General features: G+C 42.1%; 2 protein-coding genes across 3 annotated transcripts in view; both read right to left on the bottom strand.

Annotated features, from left to right (window-relative positions):
• The window catches only part of tcf19l (transcription factor 19 (SC1), like), a 9,899-nt gene extending 7,406 nt beyond the window's left edge, over positions 1-2,493 (bottom strand). Inside the window, exons 1-2 of one of the 2 annotated variants that reach the window (XM_020618516.1) lie at positions 2,097-2,493; positions 652-1,625 (exon numbers count right to left, since the gene is read on the bottom strand). In XM_020618516.1, the coding sequence (XP_020474172.1) occupies positions 652-922 (271 nt within the window). In that variant the 5' untranslated portion in view covers positions 923-1,625; positions 2,097-2,493. The other variant, XM_020618517.1, reaches the window with a different exon arrangement.
• Positions 2,494-9,149: 6,656 nt separating this feature from the next.
• Positions 9,150-11,740, bottom strand: part of LOC109970732 (uncharacterized) — a 14,571-nt gene continuing 11,980 nt past the window's right edge. The window contains exon 9 of the mRNA XM_020618504.1: positions 9,150-11,045. Coding sequence (XP_020474160.1) covers positions 10,611-11,045 — 435 coding nt within the window. The 3' untranslated portion in view covers positions 9,150-10,610. The remainder of the gene's footprint in view (positions 11,046-11,740) is intronic.

Genomic DNA, 11,740 nt, shown 5'->3' with positions numbered 1-11,740 from the left:
GGTTCATCAGTCCCCCGTCCAGAGGGTTGGATACTGTAGGTTATAATTCATATATGATCAGTTTGGAGCCGATTTCACGCACCAGTTTACACAGAACGTAAAATCAGGGTCAAAGATAAGAAAAAGCTGACACTCTTTAACTACGTCCTCGTCGCTGATATCAAACTCCAATTTAGGTGATGTTTTGTAAAACATTAACAAACTGGGAGGACTGCACGCTTTGTCATCAGCAGCCGTTAGACCACAGGTGACAGTTTGGGGATCTCTACCAATAAATCAGCAGAAGATGGTGTGTGTGTGTGTGTGTGTGTGTGCGTGTGTGTGTTAACAGCGTGTGCCCCAATGTGTTTTTCACCTACCTAAAACTTTTAGTAACTGTACCAAATGTGTGTGGGCCCAATTTTAAACAAGTTGTGAAAGTACTTATACTTCCTTCCATGAATAATCAGCAGAGTAACAAGTGTGTTAAGTGTTAACAGAAAGTCTTTTCCTACAGAAGCCATGATATTTCTTGTAAGCAGGTGAGTCTTTGACTCTTTCTCTTCCACAATGACTGTAGAGGTGTGAGTGTGTGTAACTTTGGCCTTTCCAGGTCTCACTTTGACTGTGATGGTGTAGATGTGTGTGCGTGTGACTCAGCTTCTCACTCACCGTGACTGCTCCTGTCCTTGATGTGGACCCTCCAGCCCTCCTCCTGCGGCGCTGCATCCCCTCCACTCGCCTCCCTCTCTGTGTGCAGCTCAGCATGGATGCGGGACACTGACGTGGAGTCCAATGTGACGTCACACAGCTCCGCCACCCGACCCAGGCGAAACACAGAGTGGTTCAGCGCCGGCCTGAACGTATACAGGTCCTGCGCAGAGTCACCTGCCGATGAACCGATCCGGAGCAACTGGAAGCATGGCTGCACCCCAGACAGCATGACTGAGGGGTTTGAGTGTCTGCCACTGTTAACCCCCACCTGCCCCACCCTGAGGCCACAGCCTATCTCTGACAGGCCCTGACTTATAGGAGCCTGCACTCCATGTTGGGATTCTACTCTTTGCTAGTGGACTGGAGTTAAATTAAAAGCATTTGACCAAGAAGAGCTGAGCACTGACATAAAGCTGCACTGATGTAAACACAGAGCTGGAAGAGACAGGGCTGCAGGCAGGCGCAGCAACAAGTGTTTGCATTAGAGCTGGTGACTTGCTGGGTCCTGCTGTGAATACATGAATAAATAAGGAGGATGTAGGGCACTGTATACGCTGATGAAGTATGGAATTGAGCTTCTACACTCTATTATGAGCCCCGGCTCAAACAAGTTAAATCCCTGCCGGAGTGGAGGCTGTGAGACGATTTATCAATAAAGCCTCTCTGTAATGTGGACGGCCTGCGTGCCACTGCACTGCTAATGCGAAAGGTGCAGTAAACACTAGAACCCTGCAGAGTCAACGTGGCAAAGAAAAACTTGACAGCTGTGACTTTTATCTTGAGTTGTGATGTTTAATATTTTCAAGTTTCAAAACAGCTGCTAGCTGAAAGTGTGTGTGTGTGTGTGTGAGAGAGAGAGAGATTAAAATCTCCTGACATCAGTTGACATCAGGTGGGAAGCCTGACGGTTTAACAGCCCAGGACTGCCTGATCTGAAAGGAAAAAAAGAAGATTTTTGCTTAATTGCTCCACTTAATGTTGGAAAAACAGCTTAGACTTTGACACTTCAGGAGTCTAAAAACATGTTTGAATAAAGGCCAAAGTCAAACTGAACTCATGTCTGACAGAATCAGAAACACACACATGGTAAAGTGACACAGGACTAGACAAAGTGCGCTGCAGCCTGCCGCAGTGCGCACGCAGGATGTGCAGCAGCTGCACAGACGCATCATGGGATCAGGACACAAAGCCAGAGACAATAACCCGCAGAAACAAACGACTGGTAAAACATCTGTCCCAGTATAATCCATACATTTACTCAGGCATGCATCGATCAACTTCACGATCACACCAGTACGGGTACTGGGACCTCCTGTTGTTGTTCAGGCTGTCAGTCAGAAGCAGGTTAAGCTAGCTGACGTTAGTTCCTTGTAGGACAGAGTGAAAGTCAAAGCTGCACTTACTCCAGTCACCGGGCTCCACATCGACTTTATAGGAATAACTGCTCAGACCTCCACTGAAGAAACACCACCGACCGCTCACACAGCGGATCTAACTCCTAAAATTTACATAAATGCAATTTTTTTTTCTGCCGTTGTTTGCCAGGCTATTCTCCTCTCAAGAGGAAGTCCTTTGAAATTTGGCGCGCCACTCCCGGGGCTTCCTAGCGCTAGAACTGACGTCACTTCCTGCTCCGCCCCGATTGGCTGACAGCCAAGGCGCCTTCAGCAGCAGGAGCAGGAGCAGGAGGTGCACATAGCTGCATTATGACATATATAATACATCTATGGAGCAGGAGCAGTGAGGAGGAGGAGCAGGGCAGTATTAGCTAAAAATAACCAAGTATAGTTACTCAATTACTATATATAAATCATTTTCTGCTACTTCATACTTCACTTCACTACTTTTCAGAGGTAAATACTGTACTTTTTACTCCACTAGCCTACATTTATTTGATAAGTAAGACTTTACTGATCCCTGGTGGGAAAGTCACAAGCTGCCCAGCACCGAGTGCTTCAAATTATAAGTACAGGGTAGTTAACATTGGCTCCACCTTTACCAACCACAACATGAATGTGATGCATCAATGATTATGATCCAAAAATATACATTAATGTGAAATGTGCATAATGAATACTTCTACTTTTAGTACTTTAAGTATATTTTTATGCTAAAACTTTTGTACTTTTATTTAAGAAACATTTTGAACATAGGACCTTTAGTTATAGGAGTATTTGTACACTGTGGTTTTGCTACTTTACCTTAAGGAAATTATGTGAATATGTCTTCCATCACTGCACAATGGACCCAAGGAAGATGACGACACATATCAGAGAGCTGTACACATGATGCACTGAGTTTCAGTGGTGGTGTCTTAACTTAAAGCATGTGCAGAAGTAGCCTAATAATGTTAATAAAGTCGTCAGACAAATATCGGGGGTAAAAATTACATTATATTTCTCTTTGAAATAAGAGTACAGTATAGTAGCATAAAATAGAAATGGTCAAGTAAAGCACAAGTATTTCAACATTGAATTTAAGTTGTTTAAGTTTTCATTCAAATGAAAAATACTTAAGTTTGTATGAATCAAATGGAAAGAGAACCAAACAAGCAGTGACACAAATTATACACTTCTTCATTCACTCTCTTGAAAATTCATTTAATTGGAATTCACTCATTACAGAAGAGAGAAGCTTTACAAAAGTCAGTGTAGGATGTCAAAAGGTCTAAATACAGTGTCAGTATATAAATAGATATTGTTTTAATCTTACAAGCAAACAAGAGGGTGTCGTTGTTTGCTCATAGTGATACAGTGAAGTATTGTTAAAGTCAATGATTACACATGATGAAATCTGAACTCTTAGATATGAAACATTCACATGGTTTCTTTCAAAACGAAAGCAGCGACAAGTAACAGCAGAGACCTGTATGCAGACTAATCACTGACCAGACCAGAATGTCTGGTATCTAAAACATACAGGTTTAATGTAACGTCTCCTTTGTTCCTTTGCTTCAGTTATACCTGCAACTATATACCACAATGCTGAACACACACCTCCATATTTTAATCATTAAAATGGATCTACACAGAGAACAGTAGATTAACAGAGGAGTGAATTTAGCAGAACATTTTGTTAAATCTCTCCCTAGCCACACGTGGATCAGCCCTTCTGTTCTGAGAGGCTTTGTGAAGAGCGGCTCTGACGTGCAACGCAACAGAAAACATCAAACCAAGACTGAATGACAAAAAGCTAAATGCTTTCATAAAGCATTTGTCAGCTGTGATCATCCGAACCTGCTGCATTAGTCCAACAGACAGATGAATCCAACCTTTCACCCTGAAACAGTGACCTCCAAAGAGACTTTATAACCTACAGACGGCTGACAAACGGAGGGAGAAACCAACATAATGAGTCTCAGTAGGTGCTGGGCCACCACGTTCCACCAGACCAGCTCCACCTTGGCACTGACTCTCCAAGTCCCTGGAGTCTATTGGAGGGATGAACACCCTTCTTCCAACAGATGTTCCCTTATGGAGTTTTGATGCTGGTGGTGGAGATGCTGTCTAACATGTTGCTCCAACATCTCCCATAGCTGTTCACCTGGGCTGAGACCTTTTAATTTGTCACCCGATTGTTCCACAGACAGTAGATGCACCGATTCCAGCCAGGGACTGTTTTTGTTAGATTCATAAGCAAAGACTTGGACATAAAGAGGCAAAACACACATTTGGCTTCCAAATCACATGATCAATATACAGGATTATTCCTTTTACTGCACACAGCCTGTCTTTCCAGCCTTAAACTGCGCAAACAAGCTCTCCGAACCACTACTATAATCATTTCATCACCACCATTATCATAATGTATATTCAAACAATTATTCTAGTACAGAAAATTAACTTAATCTCATACATGATACCAGATTGAAAAGTTTTCTTTTAGTTTCATTTTTCAGATGCAACAGTAATATCGACAGTGACAATACTTCTCCTGTTAAAACAACCAGTAAGATCTAATTTAGCCTCAAGAGCCATCCTGACTTTGTGGTTTCCCAAAGCCAAAACAATTTTAAAACACAGACAGTTAAACTTATATGAAGAGATTTTCTTGATAGAGGGGCCATGATATCAGGAGCATCTACATATCACGGCAATTCACTCTGCCAGTGTAATATTTAATCCACATAAATGAACATGTGGAATGCAAATGTCAGCAAAACTATAATTGGACCATGTGCCAACTCTGAAACTTTAATAATTAACTTCATGGTAAAGAACAGGAGAGTATGCACAGTGTACCAGAGGTGATTTTGAAGGAGAATACCAGTGGAATTTATTTGGTTTTACAGTCTGTTTCAGCAAAGATGTACTGTAAAAAAAACATGACTGTGTTTCTAAAGATTGTTTTAGGTCTAGATTTTCATTTCCTCCTGTAACTGACAGAAATTAGTCCAAAATAAAAGACTAATTTGATACTGACAGGCACAAATCAATCACACAGTTTAACCAAACAGAGGCTTCATAATTTCATATGGTTATCATATACAGCACTTCATACATTCTCTGTACAATAATGAACGGCAGCAAATAGTTTCCACTAAAGGAAATCAACCGTTTTTACTTCCATCTTAATCGAGTGTGTCCAGAACCAAAGAAGAAACATCCTATCTGATTGGCAGCAACCTTAAAAACACTGCTATTCTCCTTTAACCACTGAAAGGTGATTTTTAGCAACAGGATGATCATAGGAAACCAGAGCCAGACATTGATGACAAAATCAGGATGGCCTCAGGATGCCAGCTGTACAGAATAGTGCAAGTATTACTATCATTACTAGCTATCAACATCAGGCCTGCTGTCCCACAAGCAATCTACAGGTCAGCATGCTGCAGGTCCACTAACTCCTAGGTGTACACTGGGACAGTAGATATAGGCTATAATATCAGAGTAAGGAGATATATGAAGCTCATTAGTAGCGAGAATAGACTTTTTGGTGCTAAATGTGATGCTGCAAAAGGTTCTGACCACGAAATGTACTCAAGCATTCATTCATAGCCAAATGCACCTGAGATGGTGCATTTTTATCCCAAGCTAAACACATTATACATAACATTTAGGATAGTGTTACAGTCCTCACCATGATGCCCCTGCAAACAGGCTTCAAGCAGACAGTGCAGCCCAGAGTAGGAGAGCTGCTGAACTACTCAGAAAATGTTCTTTCCATAACATGTTGTGCTCATAGACTGAGCTTAAAGACATAGACCTCAGTGGTTTCAGTCATTTCTTCAATTATCTGCTAAATATCATGGTAAAAGCCACTGATTTACACTGGAGTGAACTAAAATGAATTGATCTCAGTGTCAAAGACGAGCTGACAGTTCTGAAATGTTGTTCTGTTGTGGTCAGAAGCAGCTGCCCCACTGCAGACATCATTTCAGGGTTTTTCATTATATCCTTTGGAATTACAGAGAACAGTAGATTAACAGAGGAGTGAATCTAGCAGAAATGAAAGACATTTTATTAAATCTCTCCTCCCTACCCACACGGATCAGCACTTCTGTTCTGAGAGGCTTTGTGAAGAGCAGCTCTGATGTGCAACGAAACAGAAAACATCAGACAGCAGAAAGTGAAATCCTTTCATAAAGCCTTCATCAGCTGCTTTGAACCTGTGGTGTTATTCCAACAGATACGTGCTGAAATCCAAGGGAGGCCTTTCACCCTGAAAAGGTGAGTTTACAGTATAATGTACGTTCAGGATGAAACATTCCATCTTTACCTCAAGAAGAGATGTTAGGTATGACAGCAGCATCACCACCCCATGACATTCCAGTGTATTTAAATGTGACAAATGTAGTTTGCACTGAAATCAGAAATGTAGTTATCTAATTAGTTCTGTTGCTCTGATCTTTTCTAAGCAGATTCCATCCAACATTAGGCCTTGTTAACAAATATTTGGCTCATGAGTAATAACTGGCACTCGACAAAGGCCCGAGTTTGCTGTGTGAGTTTTAGTGACTAATACTGAATTTAAATATAACATCTGTTTGTTTACAAGAACACTCCTCAGGGTGCCTTTAACCAAGTGGGAGGTATCGTAGAAATTAGAGATGCCTGATGCCACCAGCCAAAGGTGTTTTCCAATGTAGCTGCTTGTCATTCTGGTCTGTGCAACACGATATGAACACAGCATTGGCAGAAGTTGAGTGAAAAGTCATCTCTGTGCCAGTCCTGAGATGTATTTAGCTTAGCTTAGCACAAACACTGGAAGCAGGGAGGAAACAGAGAGTAGCTCAGCTCCATCACAGACACCTGCTAACAGCTCCAGAGCATCAGAGTGAAGTGCCTGAATGCCACCAAGTCTTTCAAACACTTTCCTAATTCAGAACAAAACCCTGTAGCTTACAAGACACAGCATGTAAACAAAACCATTTTGGAGCTGCTAGTGGATTTTTGCTCTTCTGACAGTAGAAGGCAGTTTCCTCTTGTTCCAGGCTTTGTGCTAAGCTAGGCTAACCACTCTGCTGGAGTTACATTTCCTGGCAAGACAGCACCAAGTGTGCATGCTTTTTGTTTGTTTGTTTGTTTGTTTGTTTCATATCAGCTACTTAGTCTTAGGCACTGTCTAGATATAAATGTGTGTGAAAGTGTAGTCAATTTCACGTGTCAAACAGTACACCCTGAGGTGTCTACAGATGCTACACCCCAGCTGAAGCAAACTTTGATGACAGGATCTCACACAGAACATGTTAACATGGCATGAGCTGGACCAGAGAGTCTACCAGCTGAAGACATCTCCAGCTACGTCTTAGTTTTCTACTGACTGTGGACATGTGGTTAAAGCATCAATGCAGCCAGCGCTTTGATAGTATAAAATCTTGCATAAGCCTTGCAGTAAGAAACATAGTAGTAGTTTCACTCTATACACATGCAGATCACATATACTTATATTTACAACTGTGAAAAATGAGCCACCGATATTTAAATGTGCTACGTCAGCTTCCTCTGTGCACCTCATTGGTGTTGGTAAAGTTTCAGTGCCATTATCAGTAATATTGCTTTAGATTTAAGTGGTAATCCTTCAACCATCTATTTGTCAAGAACCCACCCAAGCCTTACCACTGCCTGTTAATATTACTATGTAGATATTTTTGATTAAGTCATGACGTTCCTGCACTGCGTTAAAAAAACAGGAATGAAATCAATAATTCAGGGTATGCAAGCCATTTTACACTTATAATGTTTAAAGACTAGTCCAATCAGGAAACTAGCTAAACAGCTGTTTTTTGCAGATCACTATATTGTATTTACAATAAGTGCTACTTTTGTTTTTCCCATTTAAAATGTCATAAGAATAACCTATGCTGAATTTTGTGCTTTTATTTTCCAGACACCAAACATCTGTGTCCATCTCACTGCTTTTTTAACCATCAAAGGGCCAACATTTTCTGACCTCCCAGGTTGATATTAATTCAGTTTCCGAGTGAGGTAGACATGCTGCCAACAGCTGTCAATGGCACCAATGCCTGTGATGTCTAAATGGGACACTAGGTCTTTGTTATGATGAAAATCGCTGTGCATTTCAGTGGATGAAGCATGTGGATGCTGCACCATTAAAGTGCAGCACTCCTGATTGTGCCCTGTGTTCATGCTTGAACAGCCTTTCCTCAGCAGTGTGAGATGTCTCGCTCTCATTCTATGAAATGCCTTTGGTGTGAATCAGCTTCCAGTGACCTGAATTAGCCCACAGACTTCTATAGGACATGCAGGGAGCCAATTAGACAAAAGCAGTTGTTAGGACTGTGGGAGCTTAATCTGATCGACTCTGTCTAGGCTTCGAACTTTTGCTACTCAGTCCTGCATTCCTGTGATGCATGACTTGTCTTTTTTGTCTTTATTCTCCTATAAATGTTTGTGGTTGTTTGGTGTTAATTAAATGTGCCACTGCTGATTTTTTATTGTATAAAAACACATTCCTAGAAGAACAAAACTTTAAAAGGATTGTATCCATTTAGACCTGACATCCCATGATGCTTTAAATTTCCTTTATAACCCATGTATGCTCTAGAGCTCCTTGCAGTAAACAAATCTGTAACATGAGCCATCAGTTATTGGGATTTGAATGCGACTGAATCAATAAGACACATAGCTTAGCCACAGAGCTGCTCAATACATTTAAACTGGAGTGGTGGTAAACATATTACTCTCCTAAACTACATCAGTGGTTCAGTCAACGGTATTATCAATGACACTGACTTGTATTGGTTGAATTCACAGAGCACTGGAACTGGACTTACCAGTTTGGAGTTATTGATTCACTTTACCGATTAAGGGTTAAAGGATTTTTATACTGAGAATGTCCTGGTCTTTTTTGATTTCCTGTTTTTCACGGGTTGAATGGACTCATGTCTCCATGCAGTGAACTAAATGTCTAATATTGTTGGTTGCTTTGTGACTCCCCCAACACACACACACACACACACACACACACACACACACACACACACACACACACATACACACACACATACCTCACAATCATATATTCCTAGTCTCATTCCATTGGGGGTATAGGCGGCTTCGTTGTCACAGACTGATCCAACTGAGTCTTTACTTCATTTTGGCAAACTGGGCTTCAATAATAAGAGCTCGGTGAGATGGATGGGGCTGAGATGAAAATGGGAGGCTTTAAATCATGCAAGTCATTTATCTGTTCCCCCAGTAGTACCCTGCTCCATCTCTGTTGTCTCTTTTATCACAGCTCCTCACTCTGACGTGTCCGTGAATCGGTCCATCTGCAAAGAGACCAAAAATCCAATTACGTTCTCAGGAGCTGATCCAAAAGTCCCAGGAGTGCTGCACAGTATTTTCCTGAATTTTGTTTTGCTCACACTGGTTCTATGTCAAGTCCACTGGGGACACGCACAAAAATGAGATTAGTTTCTGCAGTTAGTTGTTGTTCTGTTTTCTCTGGCGTTCATCATTAGCGTGAGTGAGATGTGACAGGTGCTGCAACAGGTTTCTTTAGATGATGTTTTCAAATGTGGCAGAGTTGACACCTGAGGTATAAGAAAAAAAAATAGCACTCACCCAGAAGTGGTGATGTTTAATCTAGCTGAGCTTGTTTCGGTTCGCAGGTTTTTCAGAGAGATGTTGTTGATGAGGCGTTTTTCATGGACAAGCTGAGACAAGCACCTCTGTCCAAGAGGCAGAGATGCTTTGTAACATGCTTGTACTGTTAATAAGTCTGTGTGTGGGTGAGATGAAACGCAATCATCCCAGTGTTTGTCTGATGTGCTCAGAGTGGACACAAGTGGCATCAGAGGCAACACACCGAAATTTGCCTCAAAAAGGGAAAAGCTCTTTGCTGCTGTTATTAGTAGCCTTGGTCTTAGAACATAATGTCTGATTCCCTGGGGCAGACTGACTCCACCTGTCACTCCTGAATCTTTTTCTCCAGAAGCTAAAATCATTCAACCCCATTTAGATGTTTTCCTAAATGTGCCCAGAGCATGTTATCCTTTTCACATAACTTCTTTTTGAGCCTGTGCGTCTTTAGCCCGTTGAAGCCTGCATGCAGTCTCTCTACTCTAATGTCAGCATTCTCCTGTGGATCTGCACTATGATATCTACTTTAATGTCTAATTTAAATGCATGCATTTTACCATATGCATCGAATCGCTTTGTTCTTCTTTTGACAGAGCTTGAGGATACTCTTTTGCATCTCATCTTTTAGTGCGTTGTGCATTAAGTTTTGTATTGTGCATTTTGTGCAACTGCCTTGTTATTGTTTTCTTCTAGGCTACACTGACATCTGGATCCAAGCATTAATATGTTGTCTGTGATGTTTCAAATGCAGTGATCAGACCTGTTTACATGTGATGAGGTTCTCAGACATACAGAGCCAGATGGGTGTGAATGTCATGACTGTGAAGAGAGACATGAATATGAAAAAAAAATACACCCTGGTGCATTTTCTCAGGTGCTCTGAGCAGATTCCTCTTTCTGCCCAGCTTCTCCGCTCTCAGCCCCTCCCTCTGACCCAGCAGCGCTCCTGGAGGCCGTTCCCAGCGATGCAGCACTGTGCAGGCTGCCATCAGGGGTGGCAGCTGCAAGTGAGCGAGGATTGGAGGCAGGGCTGGCACTCACAGCAGAGTCAGGGGTCCGACTGGCACTGAGGTTGCCATCGAGGACCACAGTGGCCTCCAGGCTGTCAGAGTGGATGCCTTCGGTCACAGCCGTAGGGGAGACGGCATTCAGAAGGGGCTTGTTGGAGGCGTAGGTCACTGCAGCATCAGTGTCGCTGTCCAGAGGGAGACCAGAGGTTGTGAACTCCATTCCAGAGTCGCTCATCTCCATAAAGTTGTCTGAAGTCAGAGCCTGGTAGCGGCCTGGTTTGGACACCTCGAGGCCCTGGGGAAAGAAGAGAGGACAGGTCAAAGGAGATAAGGAGAGCATGAGTTTTAGGAAGGCAAGGCCACAAAGCAAGATGAAAGTCAATGACAAAGAGGGGAGAGGAGGTTCAAAGAGGACAAGGGGAACATAGAACGAAAAGGAAAAGAACAAAAGGAAGGTGAAGGAGGTGGGAAGTCAGGGGAGGTGCAAGAAGAGAGGAGGAAGGGATGAGGTGAGTCCAAACAGTGGTGAAAACAGAGCAGGGAGGTGCCATAGGATGGAAGAAGTGAAGGGGTAGAAATTGCGGTTAGTGTAAAAGCAATGTGAATAATTTATGCGCATGTTTCTACGACCATATTAATAGATTTATCTTGCACTACCATGCAGCCAACTTATTTTCCTTCTTACATGGAGACAATGAAAATCTACAGTCCATAAATAAATAATCCACATGAATGGGTTTAAGTATGTTAAAGAAAGTCAATCAGATGAGTGCTAAAGGTTTACACTGGAGGAGAAGCTTCACCTGCCTTCTCCACTGACTGGATAAGACATACAGTCCCATAATAAGGTCATATATTGCAGCAGCAAACTGTAGCTTCCCTGATAAAGTCAAGCATTTGTTGTAGTTTTGCTCCTGTGATTACAAGCTACTCTGATCACTGTGTGCTGTACAGTGAAAGTTTTTTAAAATTAGTTTTGTAGGATATGGT

Source organism: Monopterus albus, unplaced genomic scaffold (genome assembly GCF_001952655.1).
Source record: "Monopterus albus unplaced genomic scaffold, M_albus_1.0 scaffold206.1, whole genome shotgun sequence".
Taxonomy (NCBI): domain Eukaryota; kingdom Metazoa; phylum Chordata; class Actinopteri; order Synbranchiformes; family Synbranchidae; genus Monopterus; species Monopterus albus.
Note: the sequence above shows the minus strand (reverse complement) of the source record. Positions and strands in the feature narration are given on the sequence as shown.